Source organism: Falco peregrinus, chromosome 3 (genome assembly GCF_023634155.1).
Source record: "Falco peregrinus isolate bFalPer1 chromosome 3, bFalPer1.pri, whole genome shotgun sequence".
NCBI classification, from domain to species: domain Eukaryota; kingdom Metazoa; phylum Chordata; class Aves; order Falconiformes; family Falconidae; genus Falco; species Falco peregrinus.
This window is the reverse complement of record NC_073723.1, coordinates 104,246,051-104,263,719: the sequence shown is the minus strand read 5'-3', so window position 1 is coordinate 104,263,719 and position 17,669 is coordinate 104,246,051. Positions and strand designations below refer to the sequence as shown.

General features: G+C 42.9%; 1 protein-coding gene across 1 annotated transcript in view; it reads right to left on the bottom strand.

Annotated features, from left to right (window-relative positions):
• Positions 1 to 17,669, bottom strand: part of TPPP (tubulin polymerization promoting protein) — a 66,527-nt gene that overhangs the window by 8,528 nt on the left and 40,330 nt on the right. The window contains exon 3 of the mRNA XM_055800183.1: positions 13,593 to 13,746. Coding sequence (XP_055656158.1) covers positions 13,593 to 13,746 — 154 coding nt within the window. The remainder of the gene's footprint in view (positions 1 to 13,592; positions 13,747 to 17,669) is intronic.

Genomic DNA, 17,669 nt, shown 5'->3' with positions numbered 1-17,669 from the left:
TACAGATATTTGAACATGCTACTAACATTTAAATCTTTGTAACGATGGAGACTATGTAAATGTCTACTCACTTCCAGCAAAAGGATACCAAAAAATGTTTGTTTCTTGCTGTAACATACAATGACAATAATCAGATCGACAAGAACAAAATAGTACAAGTTATGTCAAAAACTTTTGGAAGAAACTTTCAATAGGAGATACTTCTGAGTAATAATCAAGTTCTAAGCACCAGAGATATGAAGAAGTCACAGGGAACAGCCGTGTTCAAAACCCATTATGTCAACATCTGAGCATAAATAAGCCTGGCGCCACCAACACAGAAAAGCAAACCAATACAGCTTCAATTCACTGCTTCAAGAGACAAATTCCTTCTAAACTCTAGGAGTCATGAAAGAAGTAACAAACTAGAAGGACTGAAAGTTATTTTCAGTGTTAGCAAATTAGCAGTCTATAAAATGGCACTGAGCAAAGACTTCCCTTTGCATTGCTTCCACTGAGTCATATCAGGCTACTTAAAAATCAAACTTCTGATGTTATTGAGACAAAGAAAATTTGACTACACAAACAGAAAGAAAAGGATATTTCACAGAACAATACAGGAGCACGCTAACCTGTGTGCTTGGACTAGGAGTAGTCTCTTTGATCCTTAAGCTTACACTTAAAATCAGAAAAGAAAGGGCACTAAAGAGAAAACAAAAGATTTTTGCATAGTGGTGGAAATGGAGCCAAGATGAGCAGACTGGTAAAATCTGGGTATCTTTCTTCTGCGCACCATCCTGTTAGGGTGCATTTTAGAGACAAAAGTGACATGGGGTTCACTGCAGTGAAGTAAATGCTCTGGGAAACTTATCTTTCATCCAAAAACTCATTCCCCTTCGAGCCATTCTCAGCCCAAATAAATGCTCATTAATGAGACCTAACAGACTTTCAAAGTAACACATAGCTCTTCCATAGGACGACACATGTCAAATATCTTTTAATGCTGAACATTAAAAGGCCAGAGACTTGGAAAAGACGCTTGAATCTGTACCAAGAGGAACAGGATACTTGGATTCAGTTAGACTGGGAATGAATGACGTAACTTGTACACCATGGAAGCCACACATCCTCCACAGTTACATAAAAGCTGTTTTGAGGGAATTTGTCCACATACGTAACTACTTAATCAGAATCTCATGTTGTAAACTTCTGCTTTTCTCCCTCCAAACATACCCAATGTGTGAGACAAGACTGCACCTCTCTGCAGTGTTACTTTTGCATAAGGCCCTGAGGGAAAGAGTGTTCAGAGGTGCGAGTTCTGTCACTATCCAAAAGAAACTGAGCACCAGAACATGCATTTCTCAGAACAGCAATACCTTTAGGGACTTCAAACTTGCAGTCTCGGAGTACTATCTGCATCAGAGGTTATTTATCTATATTGAAAAACAGAAATGAAGACAATGCCTAGCAAGAAGTGCTGCTTCTTAACACCTGCAGTTTTCTTGTCCATGTTGGCCTGCTAGCACCTTATAACCAGGAAACCTGTATTCACAGTAGAGCTAATTAAAAAAATACACCCTATGATCAGTAACTGTGTTAGCAGCCCAGCTAAAGAAAGATGAAAATGCAATAAAAATGTATAAACTGAGACATCAAAAGCAACAAAGTAAAAACTTCCGATCTGTTGCCCAGCTGAGAATTTGTTCTTTCCAGTTGTACACACAGCAGACAACAGAACCAAAGGATTGTCCAGCCACTGGAAATTACTGTTGTTAGGAAAAGTAAGTTTCTCGAGGAAAACAAAGACACACACTTCTGTAAGATAACAGCATAAGCTGTTAGCTTCACCCTGGGCACAAGCACTAGGAATTCTGTGGTACTTTAAGTCTTACTTGTGAATCGCTGTTTAGTTTGGTAGTGGAAGGGAAACATGGGGGGCTTGTACCTTGAACAAGAATTCTGGCACAAACCAGTAGAAATAAGCTTCTGTATGGCGTAGCGTTTCCTGTTATGCAGTGTTCAGGAGTAAGAACCCAGCCGCTGCTTGGAGACAAGCTGTCAGACTGTTTGGTGGTTGGTGGATGACACCATTCAGTTTGAACCATGAAGCATCTATACTAGTGGGCAGTACACATGTATACTAGTATACCTAGCACATAGTACACCTAACTCATGTAAATACACAGGCTCCCTTGTTTCACCTTCGTTTTAAATCCCCTGCAGGTCATAACAGCTGCAGGAGCATACCAATAAAGGCTGACTCTAGGACAGAATACATGTGGGGAAGTTTCTTATGCTTGGTTATTACTAGATCATTCTCCCTCAAAACGAAATGTATGATGCTTCCTACTAAAGGCATTTTCTTAACTATTAGCACACTTGTGTGTTCTTAACAAACTTACTATGAAGACAATGAAGATCCTACTTGTGACTCTCCTTATGTAAGCCAGCAAGCAAAAAGCCATGGTACAATACTTGCCAAAGTGTCTTTCATCATCCCCAACAGCAGAAGCAGCTGCTATACAAGATGCAAGAAAGCTTATCATATAATCAAAGGACTAAACTTTGCTCCATGTTTACTTAGATAACACTATTGCTAAAAGCCACAGTGACAAAAGCTGTTTGTACTGTAAAAACTCCAAATACAAGACGGGCAGCATTCAGTATAAAGTTAATTAAACTTGACACATATTCACTTTCCTTATATTTCACCACCACTACTTTATGGAAAATCAGTTTTCTCTAAATGTGTATACATTCTGCATTCTCACAGAGAGAGGTCTCAGAAACTCTAGCTGACTGTCTTTTCTTTACCAAATCAATTCTCAGAACAGACTTCTGTTCTGAGAATGTGTCATGGTAAGTTTGATTACTATTTGGAAAAAGAACAACAGGTTCTGCTCCTCTGTTTCAAAGGGTTTGCATGATGAGTACGAAATTTGCCTCAATACCCAAATTACAATAAAAATAAGTAAGAATTATGGTACAGTAACATAACTGTAACAGACTTACTAATACTTGTATGACTGCAATATGAAAGGAATGCCCATATATTTACATACAAGAAGAAACAGTAAAAAAGGAATTAATAGAATGGCCTGTGTGAAGAATGAAGGACATTCCCAGGAAATTACTCCCAGGACATCATTCCCAGTGGCCACCTTGAGGAATGTGGTGTTTATATCAAGACAGCCTGCACTTTTGATAAGGCCACAACACAGACAACTTCTTGGGGCTGGGGGGGGTGGGTGCATCCTAACAACAAGACATTAGCAACAAGGTTGCAGTGTGCCACATGATCCTTTGATCCTTTCCTTCTCCCGATAAGTCTACTGGGAAAACAGGTACACATTTCAAACCAACAAGGGAAACGGAGGATGGGCAACAGCTTGGCAAATTAATAAAATACAATCTTTTTGTCCTTATTATACAGTTATATTATTATTATAGATTTAATAAAATTATATTATATATATTATATATATATAAATAATATATATTATACAGTTAAATAAAACCTAAAAAACCCTAAAGCATCAGCACAACAAACATCACAAATGCAGAGCATGAACAATAGCAATCCCATATCCTGTGTTCTTTCAGCCTGGGATGCATTAGAAGGCTTCCTGCATCACAGGAGTCACAGTACGTGAGATGAATATAAAGGCAGCAGCTGCAAGGCAGACACTTTCTCTAAATTGTTTGTAACCGAGTAAGAACTGCAGCCTTTTCCTACGTTGCATGTGAAGTCAGTGGTGTACCTGTTCCCACACATGACAGAACATTACAACTGAAAGACGACAGTCCCCATCGGTTTCCTGCTGGCATAATTTCTGTGAAATGGGAGGCTCACTTTCTTTCCAACAATACAAAATTCAAGCAATTTTAATTCCTTGTACGACATGCTCACTCCCTGAATTGATCTATCCATATAAAAGACTAGAGACAATGAGATGCCACCATAAAACTATGCAGAACACCCCATTTCTCCTTTTTCTTCTTTGATGTTTCTTATGATGAATGTGTATCCATTAAAAAGAGAATACTGCTTCCTCTTCAAGCTCACATGAACATTACACAGAAGGGCCACCTGCAATCTAAGCATCCTGCCAACGTGCTTTCTTTCCAAAAAGCCTTTGTAGATACAAACCAGAATACACAGAGACTTCATGTCTGTCTTGGACTCCTCAACCAGAAGCATCTAGCAGTACTATGTTATCGCAGAATCATAGACGGGTTAAGGTTGGAAAAGACCTCTGGAGGTCATCTGCCCCAAACCCCCACCTCCTCACCTACAGCTGGTTGCCCAGAACTGTGTCCAGATGGATTGTGAGTATCTCCAAGAGTGGACACTCAACAACCTTCCTGGGCAACCTACGACAGTGCTTGGTCATCGTCACAGTGAAAAAGTGTTTCCTGATGTTCAGAGGGAACCTCCTGTGTTTCAGTCTGTGCCTACTGCCTTGTCCTGTCACTGAGCACCACTGAAAAGAGCCTGGCTCTGTTCTCCTCTTTACATCCTCCCTTCAGGTATTTATATACACAGATGAGATTCCCTCTGAGCCTTCTCCAGGCTAACAGTCCCAGCTCTCTCAGCCTTTCCTCATAGGAGAGATGCTCCAGTTCCTTAATCATCTTCCTGGTTCTTCACTGGACTCTCTCCCAGTAGCTCCATATCAGTCTTCTAGTGGGGAGCCCAGAGCTGAAGGCAGCACTCCAGATGTGACCTCACCAGTGCTGAGAAGAGGGGTAGGAATACTTGACAAGTGTTTTGTATACTTAGCAAAGTATACTTTGCCTAGTGCAGCCCAGGACACCAGTAGGCTTCCATGTGGCAAAGGGACATAGTTCTAGTTCAATTCCGTGTCCACCGGGACGCCCGGGTCCTTCCCTGCCCAGCCGCCTTCCAGCCAGCGGCCCCCAGCACATCCCAGTTGGTGCCTGCAGCCGCTCCTCACCAGGTGCGGGACTTTGTGCCGCTCCTTGCCGAGCCTCCCCAGGCTCCTGCAGCCCGTCCCTCGAGCCTGCCCGGGTCCTGCGGGATGGCAGCACAGCTCTGGCCCGTTGGCCACCCGCCCAGAGCTTGTGCCGTCATCCGCCTCGCTGGGGGTGCGCTCTGCCCACCCTCCAGATCACTGATGAGGCCGTTGGACAGGAGGGGACCCAGCGCGGAGCCCTGGGGTACAGCACTAGCCACCGGCCTCCAGCTGGGCTCTGTGCCACTGGCGAGCACTGCCAGGGCCTGGCCATCCAGCCCGTGTCCAACCCACCTTGCTGTCTGCTCGCCTGGGCCCTGCACTCGCAGCCTCGACCGTGCCAAAGGCCCTGCTGAAGGCCAGTGGACACTGCCCACTGCTCTCCCCACACCTACCAGGCTGGGCATTTAATCATGTAAGTTAACCAGGTGGGTCAAGCATGACTTCCCCTTGTCAAAGCCATGCTGGCTACTCCGACGACTTTCTTGTCCTTCATGTGCCTGGAAATGATTTCTAGCTTTTCAATCACCTTCAGTGTCCTAAGGTGGCAAGTTTATTCATAAAAGGTTCCTGTATGAGCTGATGACTTATTTTTAGTGAACTGCCTTTATGAACCAAATATGGACCCAACTTGTTTTTATCAAAATGCTTTTTCTGTTTATGAACAACAAAACCAATCATGGAGACCAAACTGGAATTGAGCAAAGGGCAAAAACAATTAAAAGTGTGGCTGGGAACTCATTCTGTGCAGGCCAGCTGTTCATTACCAATTGCACATGGGCATTGGAAGGCAAATAAAAAACAGGGTGTGAGGGGAGCTGACCGTCTCTCATCACTGAGGAGAAGTGTCGGAAGAAACAAAGTGAACAGCACAAAGGGCTGTATGAAGACAATTTCCATCTTAGCAAGTCAACACTCTCTCTTCTTTTTCACAATGAAACACAAAAAAATTATTCTCTTTTTTCATACAGCAGGTCTGCTTGAACTGCTCACTATCTGGAGTAAGTTATATAATATCTCTAGTTACATTTTTCTAAAGGCAACAAATTACTTGGGGCCAACCTCCTCCTTTCCCTTCTGTGAGCCCACAGAAGCCTCCACCATTTTCCTTGTCTTATTTGCACACACAGTTAACCACAAAGTTTGCATATCACAGAAGATGCACATGAACTTGATTTTTTTTTTAAACTTTCTCTTTAAGAGGGAAGTTTTACTTAGCACAACAGAACCAAATATAATGTCTGTGCAAGCTCATTTTGGAACAGCAAATGAATCAACCAAAGATACTCTCAAAAAATATTAAGACTTCTGTCCTCCAAGACCAACCATTGTTCGCTTCACTCAGTTATTTCCATTAACACAAGACAGCTGCTATCATTTCCATGTCTTTGCCTCTGTCAAAAGAGGAGATCACTGAAAAAAGATTCATTCTTTTGTTTGTTTTCTTCAATCATCAAGCTTGTATTTTTACTGGTGTTTTGCTGGACCATTGTGCTGCTTCTAATCTTAAAAACATCTTTCAAAAATGGTCATTGTTCCTTCACTGCCAGTTTCCAACCAAAGAGGGCATCACATGACCTCCAAGTTCAAGGAAACATCTCAGATGAGTCAGGAAAGGTATGCATGCCTTCTGTCTCTTTCAGCTACATCTCCTCTCACATCAAAACCTCACTGGGAAGATCAGAACAGGCCACAGTCTCAAGAGTCAGCTATGGGAAATAAAAGGAAATTTTCTCTAAAAAAAGAAATTTTATTCAGACTCGTAAGAGAATAAGAGGAGGGGAGGTAAATCTTAGTCCTGCCCTCAACAGAGGGGTGATATTAGAAATAGTGCTAGTTCAGAAGTACACAAGAGAAGGGGGTGGGAGGGAGAAGATTATGAACACGATTTGGAAGATGGGAAATTCCAACTAGACACACAGAAAAAAATTCTTCATCACTGTGATTGGTCAAGCACAGAAACTGCTTACCTGGAGAGACTGAGGACTGGAGATATAAGAACTTGAAATCATGAAGTCACAGAACAATTTCGGTTGGAAGGAACTTTTGCTAAGAGTCCTTATCTAGCCTAAGCCCTTCACACAGCAAGGCCCAAATGAGCTTACACAGAAACTTCTTCAGTTAAGGCCTCCAAAGACAGAGGTTCCACAGCTTCTGTGGGCAACTTGTTCTAGTGTTTGACCACATTTGGGTAAAAACCAAAATAATAATAATAATAATAATAATAAAAATATCAAACAACCCATCCAAATTACCAATTAGCCATGTTCCAACTTCTGTCTGTCTGCAACAGCCCTCATACCAGAGAGGAAGAGAAAGCTGCAGAGTCTGTTTAAACCCTGAAACCCTTTCAGAGTGCCACATGCTTCCCTCCTCCTTTCTTATGAAAGATACCTCTGCACACCTGGGCGATTTTGCCTTAGACTTCAAGAAAAAAGACAAACCAAAAAGCAGTTTATAGAGCAAGTCAACCATTCCATTTCATCAGTCTGGAAAATCAGAATAAGTTTCAGAAGTGTACTATAAATCTTTAAAAAGCTGAAAGGAACTACACAAAAAAGGAAAGGAGAACACAGAAATCAAGAACACACATTCCATGAGACAGCTGAAGAGGAACATAGCTATTTGCTGAAGAAAAATACATCCACTGAAAAACATGCTCTTGCACTCATTTGGCTGGTTTGCTACAGAGAAACTGCAGCAATGCAGTTAAATCAGCATGAATGTTAAGAGAATCAACAGGACCTCTATCTCAGCTTTGGTGTCAAAGGCTTAGAAGCATCCTATGACACCTGTGCCACAACCATGAAAATAGAAAAACAGCGTAAGACTAAAAGATCCCCCAGACTTTCAGGACTCTTCCTTCCAGGACAAGGCTAAGGCAAAGAAGAAGGAAGACAATTCAGTGCTGCTAACGTCATGTCCACCGTTTTCAGTTAGCACTCATTACCATCCTTTTTATGAAGCACGCAGTTTAAAATGCCGAGCTAACGCCAAGAAAGCTGGGGCATCCACCTGGCACAATGCAACAGGCTGGACAACCAGATCAGCGCAGCACCAGGCAGCTGCAGGGCTTCCACTTCTGCAGCCAGCACAGCCCGTGTGAGCTCTCGTCAGCCGTGCGCCGTGGGGCTTTGCACAGAGCCTGGCACCATCCCTAAAAGGATCTCCCAAACCAGTTACTGGGGCTAAATGCAGCAAGAAAAGCTACTGGGCTGTAGGAGTACCACACATTCAAAACAGACATGAAGTGCAATGGTTTTTGCCATGAACTTGTCTCCACTGAAACACCTTGCCTGAAGAGGTTTTCCACTGCTTGCCATCACTGACAAAGGTTCAGATTTGATTTAAAGCTGCTCCACAGCTTAAGCAGAAACTTACTGGCTTGACGCAAAACACTGCAGTAAGGTTTTCTGGGGTGTTCTGCCCGATCTATGAGTGTCCAGATAGTACAGAAACATTCCCTTCCTGCCCTAGGTACTGTGTCTTTTTAGTAGGTGGTGGATCACATGAAGTATGGGAGGCCAACATCACCTAGCAAAATGGCAGACTGCAAGCACTGCTGCCCCCACACACCTTTTTTTTAACTTTTTCTCAACTGACCTGCTGAATGAAATCAACAATATTAACACTCTGATGGGAGAGCTGCAAAACTTGGAGCTGGCTACTACGGAAGCAATGCCGCTCCTCAGAACAGCCAGGAACTTGGGAGCAGCACTTCTGTGCAGGAAGGCAGCAGCGTGCTGGCAGTGCTTGCACTGCCAAAAGCGCTGGTGATGGGCAGGGGGCAAGGCGCTAACATTGCTCCTCACCAGGACGGTACGCATTTTAGCCACAGTCTTCCCGGCTACACTGTCAACTGTGATCACCCTTGCTCAGCTCCTCACTGAAACTGGCTGGCTTTCTGTATTTGCTCCTTCAACCATAAAACTTTAGTACCCAATAGCATTTCTTCCTAGAAAACGTTGCCATAGAGATCTGGTTATGTAATTAAAATGTTCTGGGAGCCTTCAGAATCCGCACCACCGTCAGCAATCTGAGCAAGTCTTTTAAAATTATTTATTTGCTGGTAACATCCAGAACCTTTGTAAAGAATGAGACCCTCAGACTCACGAGGAAACAGGAAAAAAGAAATTCTCAAAGCCTAAGTTTTTCCTTTTCTGGGGATTATACCAGGACTCCATACCAAAAGGATTTAAAAATAAATTTAAAAAAAAAATAAAAAAAAATCATGGGAACACATGCGTATGCATTATAAAAAAACCTGCAAAAAGCCAGGAACAGGTGTCAAGCTTCAATGAAAAATCCGGATTTCATTCATGTTTCTTCAGTTTAGTGTGCACACAGACACACAAAAGAAAGCGATAAGCCACTCCAATAAAGCCAGAAAGTAGAAAGTAACACCCGTTTTAATCAATCAGGGCAATGACTTTCAAAGGACTGGTTTCCAGTAACGCCACTCAGGTGTTTCAACATTGCAAGTCCTGGCTCTACATGTAGCGCCTAAAACTCCTCACCAATGAGCATCTGGCTACAGCCCTCTTAACCTTCTAGATAATGGGAAACATTGCAAGAGCTGGTGTCTCCCAAGCCAACCCATTGTTTGCTTTGTTGGTTTTTTTCAAAACAAACTAACCAACCAACCAACCTGCCACAGCTGAAGGAAAATAAAAAACTGCATCAAATGCAGCATGCTCCCCTTTACCAGCATCACATCCCAATTCTTTTAGTAGCTTTATAGACATAGGTAGATTAAATATAGCTTAATTACAACATTTATGATATATTAATCTTCTCTACGAGATGGATGATTTCCAGCTAATGTCTTTATTTTCACAGTCAAACAACATACATACACGCATCTGCTTTAGACGTGCTGTTAGTGCCTAAGGGGGGTGTGTGCGTAACTTGGAAATGGCTCACCTCTTGGGTACCAGATTTAAAGTCAGAGTCCACATCATGGCTAATCTATTGCATGCTGATTATTAAGGATTTGACCTGATCTGTAGAGGGTCCAGGTGACTGAAAAGAATAGGTAACTGCAATTTTACCTAGTAAGAAAGAGATCCTAAATGTTAACAATTCTGTCTAACAACAAGCTACGCTGATTACTCAAATCTTTCTACAATAATAAAGCTCATAATTAGAACTACAAACCTGTGGCGAGTTCCCATGCTACCAAGGATCCTTAAAAGAACCTGCCTGCCCCCATAGCATCAGGTGGTGCTGGGTCACGCTATCGCCCATTTTTCCCCTTGTGTGTGGGCACTAAGCCCAGGCTCAGCTGACTCTGATGGGTCTCGTTGACCCCCACGAGTGCCCAGAGTACTCAGACTGGAGACCTGCAGGTGGAACACATTTGTGACTACTCCTTACTGCCAGAAGTCAGGAGCTTCCAGCCTTCTCCATCCTGACAGTCTCTGTCCACTTGGTCTCCAGCTGCTGCTCCTTCCTCCCCTTGTGTAGCTTGGGTTTACCACAAATACCACATCAGTCTCCTCCTCACCCTTCCCCTCAGCCTGGGACCTCGGGGCCTTGGCCGTAGCACATCTCCCACAGGAGAGGCCACCCCTGCCCCGACCCCAGCGACAGGCAGGAGCCCTCTGCAGCACAGGGCCTGGACAGAGGGCTCCAGCCCTGGGGCCCAGGACTCGATGTGCTAACGGCACTCCTGTGGAGTACCACTGCATCCCAGCGGGTGTCCATGTGCTGGGGACCACATCCTGCAGCGTGCAGAGACCACCGCTGTCCAGCCTTCAGGCAGACCCACATAGTGCCAAGTGGAACTCCTGAGCCTCTCTGCGCTCCTGCTGCAACCACTGCCACATCTCAGCTGCTGCGCTCTCGGGGCTGCACTCTGGCTTCCTTGCTTTCCCCTGATGGGTCCCTTCTGGTGAGAATACAGTCCTGCCTGCATTGCCAGCACCCGGAGCACCCACACCTAGCTTTCAAAGTGCTGTCGCTGCTGCACTGCCCTGCCACCCACACCACCCTCGGAGCAAATTCAACTGTGCTGGGCCCTGAGCAACCTCACCCAGCTTTGCAGATGGCTCTCCCCCCGAGCAGCAGGTTGAATGAGCCCATCCCAGGTCCCTTCCATCGAAATTACATTTCTATGTCAGGGACACAGTGGATATACACTGAGCTTCAACTGGTTTCACTTTGAGAGCCAGCAATGACCAAAGCAAGTATCTGCTCCACAGAAGGTGTAGAAATGCATTTGACAGCTACAGCACACTGCTTTTGCTGCAGGAAAAGAATGAACCTCAGCCTGGCTCTTGCAGGCTTTGTCTAGGAGTGAGGGCAACTAAAAGGTTCTAGACTTTGTTTACATGTCTGACTGTAAACTGTCAAAGCTGCACGGCCTGCACTGGATATTTTGTTGTCAGATATACTAACACATTAGCTAATAAAGCTATGGCTTAACTAGCCCCCATCACTTGCCTGTTCTTTTTCCTTCTGTGTGACCAAGCGAAGCATACACCTTCTGTTGCAGATAAGAAAGCAGCCCAGAATTTCTCCGTTTCAATGTCTGGCTGCTGAGCCTTCTCAACCACATCAACCACAAGCAGGGATTTTTGTAAATCTACAACATTTTGAAGGTCAAGAAAAAATAAACAGAAAAAGAAAACTCCTCTTTTATCATAATATACACTAAAATTCTCATTGTCTCATGTGAAAGTAAGGTTTCTGACCATCCTGTGGAAGCAGTGATTCCCCCAAGCTGCCATTTAATACAGACATATTGCCCTGCCTCCCCAACAAAGAGCACAAAATATCAGAAGTTAAGACATAAAAATCTCCAAATGCTGCTAAAGTATACTTATCCCCAAGTATTAATCACACTTTCAACTCCCTCCCTAATACATTTAGATTAATGTGTCAGTAGTCACACTACAGTTTTCTGGCTGAAACCTGAACCAAATCTATGTGACCTACAGCACAGCTATACAGAGTGGGGCACACACCACCTGGCATGACTGACTGATCCTAGGACAGTTTAAGAAAAGCTTCATATAGAAAGCAGTCCTACTTAAAATTTCCAGGACACAGGCTTCCCAATGTAAACAAAGCATTAGAATGCTTGCATACAGATTTCATATCTGCATTTCCAGGTTGCTGGAGGGAGATTGGCTGCATATTTATTTATTTTAATGCCTTTAATATCCAAGTGATTGGGTCAGTTTTACCACCTGGAAACTAAATTAGCACGATAAATCAAACATCAAATTTGGTTTTTTTTTTCTCCCAGCCTGCAATCTCCCTTCCTTTAAGCTCCGCCTCCTGCTCCTTACTTTGCCAGCAAGCAAGGAGTGAATATTGTGATCCCCCACCCCCACGTCCCACTCTCCCATTATTTCTTCATTACATCTCCCAACATTCCCCAGGATTGCAAATACAATAGGAGTACTGGCAAGCCACACACTGCTGGCTCATATCCCCCCCCTCCATTCCTCTCCCCCTGTTGATGGCACTTTCATTACCTCTGCAGCACCTGTACGATACTACTCTGCACCCACAAAGCGCTCTCGCCCTCCTGTCATCCACGCAGAAAAAGGCTGTTCGCTTGTTAGCATTTCAATATGTGACTGCTGAAACACCGAAAACTGAATCAGGAGTGAAGCCTAGAAGAATGTGCCCAACTCAAAGGATTTTCCTTGAGTAGATGAACAAGCTACTTAAACTCACTAAAATCAGTGAAGGACAAAAAGGAAGGTTCGTTATTTTAAGCCTGTATAAAAACAATCACCTGTTTCAAGCAAGAGTACAGGAGTAATAAAATCAAATCTTGTAAAAATCTGACAAACTGTATAACTCGAAAGAGATGTCTCCACTTGACATTTCCACTGTTCGTTTGTGCAGAATCAATTTCTGGAAAGATTATTTATAATTAGATTTTCATTCACAGCCCTACAGCCAAAACTCAGGAAGATCACAAATTTTAAGCAGATAACAGGACTATTCAAGTCGATGGTAAACACTCCAGTATCTCCTAAACTACAGGGTAAAAGCTTGCCTAACTTGAGCATTTACAAGGACAACCCAACTTATGTACTCTAGGCTTTATAACTTCATTTTCATATATAAATCTTAATGCCAATATTTTAAAAAGAAAAATAAAGAACTGACAGACTTTGAACAAACAAAAAGCAAAGACCAGACCACATGATAATTATTGCCAGATTTCCAGTGTTTTGGGATTCAAATGCTGTATTAAATGTATTTTCAAGGTGTCTTTGCTTCCGTCTTTTTGATATTTCACACAATATCTTAGAACTGTTTAATGAGGTTGTAAATTTAACTCCCTTCTACTCTTTTTGATTTGGATACAGCACTCTTCACGAATGTTTCTACGTTCTAACCACACACAAGAGAGCTCCTTGAAATCTCCTGACCGTGCCGCTGGGTGGTCCTGCCATTCCTAGCAGAGGCTATGGCTGTGCCCGCAGGAACACCACCCCCCGCACTCTACTTTCACACACGGCTCCCACCCAGCGCAGCACAGCCGCGGCCCCCAGGCCCACAGGGGCAGGCTGCCCAGGCCTGTGGGCTGCGAAAGGAAGCGGGTGAATGTAACAACACTGCAGCAGAGCAACGGACAGCTAGAACAATCCATCCATGAGATCAGTAACATACCGTTACTCCAGATATAATTGGGGTTTTCCCTTCAATTAGTTTATATATTTCTTGAACTGCTTCCTCATCACTTTTGTCTTTAAATCGCTTCTTGGAGAGTTCTTGAAGAGCCTCCTTAAACTGCTCAAAAGTGATAGTTCTGGAAGACTTTCCCCTGTTGAAACACACAGAAATTAAAAAGAAATTACAAGAGAGCACAACAAGCATTCCCAGAATAGTGGAACAGTTGCAGTTCAAAACAGAAAAATGCAACAGAACAGGAAGACCCATGCAGCCCATACATGGTGTCAAATAAAACATATCCCAGGAACAGCACTTCCTTTTTTTATGTACACCAGCAGGATAGCACTTTAGAAACTTCCCTCGATGAACAGTCAGAAATGTGGAAGAAATAAAGGGACCTGGCCTACTGTCCAAATGCCTCCAGCTCATCAAACCAAATATAGTCTCATTTAGTTGATGACTAATATAAAGTCTGCATGCATAAAAGACAAGAACTGAAGCATCTTAGGTGAGTTTTGTTATTTAGTATTTTTTTATTTCTAGCCTAGCTAGACATATCATTTACAGGTCACTTATTCATGTATTCACAAGTAAATTAAAAATAATGCTGCTGTGTAAAGCAAACTATTGAAAAGCATTTACAAACTTGAAATTCCTTCTCTATTCAAGACTGACAAATTTTAAAGTGATGCATTTACATTTAATGCCTGTTTTCCTTCTCGGACCCATCACCTTCATAGAACATTCACAGGTTCATGAAAAACACACTATAGCAGTCCAACAACTCACACACACACACGCCCCCCCAGAAATTCAGAGCTGAAGACTTGTTGTTTTCACTAACAGGAAGCCCATATTTCCACACCAGTAAATTACTTAATCAGGTTTACTTTCAGTAGAGAAGATTCTGCTAGTGTACAGTACCAAATCTGACAGAGTGGGAAATTCACACTTTACAAACATCTATTTATACAGTCACTCCTGCAGAACTTTTACACTCATCAGGCCAAAGGGTTCAATTGATAAAACTCCTACAAAGAAACTCAGCATTCATGAGAGATGCATTTAACCAAAAGGAGATTACTGCAAGTCTGTTTTCTAGGATTTCAAACTATTCAGTTTAGGCAGGAGATAACGTAGTAGAGTACACACTGTTGCTGTCTTTTCCTTAACACAAAACCATTTGCAGTGTTCCACATTTTAAAACGCAGGTATGAGGCCACAGCATTAGTGAGATTACTCATGATCTAAAAATTTAATAAATTTCTTTTCTATGAATTGTACTGCCCACAAAATGCACCTTTTCTTGTATTATTAAGTTACAGATTCCCTGATCTTTAGATCAATAATTTAACCACCAAAATTTAGCCATATGTTTTAAGCTAAAATTTAACATCAAATAGAAAAGTTTCAAAAAAATGTTGATACTTATATTGATGTAATCTTAAATAGTACCATCTTTAATAGCAGAAGATGTTTTTCTGTTGCTTACAACATCATGAAATCCTCAAAGTCAAAGAAACATTTGAGAGTCCATATTGCTGGGAAACATGCTACTATGTGAGTTTTGCTTGCTGCTTAAGCATTTCTTTTTATGCCAATTTAGAGAGCATTTCAAGCAAACCAGAAAAAAAAACCAACAAAACATCACACAACCCAGACCAGTCCTTTAAACAGTGATGGCTGTTTATACAGGAATAAACAATAGATGCAAGGATAGAGAAAGTGCACTGGCAACAGAAACCTCAGGGTAGAAAAACTATGCATAGAAATCTGATTTTAATTCAAGTGTCACACAGAGCCACTGCCAAGAGCTATTCATCTATTTATCTGTCATCAATTTACCTCACTCGGAGGGTGCCTCCACTAACGAAAGGAGGGAGTGAGATTTCTCAGGTTTAGACACCAACAGTTAGGAAGTGACTTCTACTTCAATTAAATAAACACAAAGTGAAATTTTATCCAAGGCTTTTAAAACAAGAAGAAATTGGTTATTCACAGAAAAATTCAACCCTAACACAACCCTTTACATATCATTCAATACTAGTATCCTTTATTTCAAACACAGCCCAACACGTAGCAAATTCCTACATCCTCACACTCACTATTTTAGCCAGAAATAAAGTTTATTTGTTTTTTGATCAAACTTTGCTGTTTGTGACTACTTGTCTGCTTTAGGTGAAGCATATGCTGGAGTTTCTCATGGCATTAGCTAGTCAAAGCATATCATGACAGTGGAAATGAAGCACAGAATCCAGTATTTCATTACTTAGACAGACATGGAATAACTGCAATTAACTACTTGGAATTTGTCCAGGACTCTCATTAATAGGATTAATATCCCTCTTCTGATGAAACACGTCCAAAAACCTTCAAGAGGTCAGGACTTCATTTTGTTTTGCCTCTCATTTCGAGAAAGATGACATCGGCAGTCATTGCAGAGCTTAAGTGTGACACCACACGAAGGCCCTTGTTCACTACAGACTCACTGACAAGTCTAACACACAGACCTTTCAGATTCAGTTTTCTGTAGCACATTGATTACCTGCAAGTCTCCAATCAGGACTGCTACAGTTTGGCTTGGATCATCGGTCAGGGTCATCACAATGGGAAAGGGAATGACCCCTTTCAGAAAAAACTGTTGAAATTCATGCTGACTCCTTTTATTTTTATTAATACATGTAGAATTTATGGTTCCACACATCAAATGCAAAAGAACAACTTTTTTTTTTTTTAATTCTGTATTAAAAGTAAAAATACATAAATAAGGGTGCCAAAAGGAGCAGAGAACATCTGTTCCTGGTCTAAGACAAAGCCACTCCTACCTCTCACAGTTGGTCTTTTCCCTGTCAGAGTAACACAGGGAAAGGAAATGGGTTCTTCTTTCCCTCCAACATAAAAAGTAACCACAAATTGGATACACATATGATCAATGTAGTATTGCTGCTGGACTCAAAAAGAAACGTGCATCATGGCAGATATCCTTTACCAGCAAAAAAACATTAATTGGAGTGACACTAAAAACAGGATTGTGAATGCAGGAATTTTTGGAACTGTATCCCAAGTTTCCTAAATAAAGCAGCTTTAATTCTGAAATTCATTATCTTTTCCTACACTCCAAAAACATCCTCTTTCCCTGTCCCATCTACCACAGTATTATCAAACCCATCTGAAAAACATTCTACTTAACTCAAAAATTCTGCAGTTGCAAGGCATGCCAAGCCTTGTAGAAACCCCAAAAACATAACCCTTAATTATCTCTTAACATGTTTTGGCACCTCTGGTATGCCACGTATGGGACATGTATGCCACATACCACAGCCTCAAAGTTACCAAGTAGCAGTGCTGCAGGCCCTGCTGCCTCTGGAGAGAGGTCTCAGAGCTCCGAGCAGCCCTGCGACCATTGCTGCTCAGCGGGACCACACGCACCAGCCCTCTCTCCCACCCCTACAGTTGTGGGTTGAATGCAAGGGGAGAACGGACCAAGCAGAGAGAAATGACAGAGGCAGTCTCCCAACAACCCTTCATAGGTCTGGATTTACACACTCCACAGGATCAGTCTCCTCCAGCTCCACCAAATGCCCTGTGGAGAAGGACATGGGGGTGCTGGTGGATGAAATGCTGGATGTGAGCCGGCACTGTGTGCTCACAGCCCAGAAAGCCACCCATGTCCTGGTGGCATCACCAGCAGTGTGGCTGGCAGGTGGAGGGAGGGGGCTGTGCCCCTCTGCCCGGGTGAAACCCCCTGCAGTGCGGGGGGCCCCAGCACAGGACAGACATGGACCTGTCATAGCGGGTCCAGAGGAGGCACAGAAATGCTCCGAGGGCTGCAGCAGCTCTGCCGTGAGGGAAGGCTGGGAGAGCTGGGGTGGCTCAGCCTGGGGAAGAGAAGGCTCCGGGGACACTCACTGCAGCCTTCCAGCACGTAACGGGGGCTCACAGGAGGGATGGGACAGACTTTAGCAGGGGCTGTAGCGATAGGACAAGGGGGAATGGCTTTAAACTAGAAGACGGCAGATTCGGACTGGATGTGAGGAGGAAATCCTTGATGATGAGGGTGGTGGGGCACTGGCA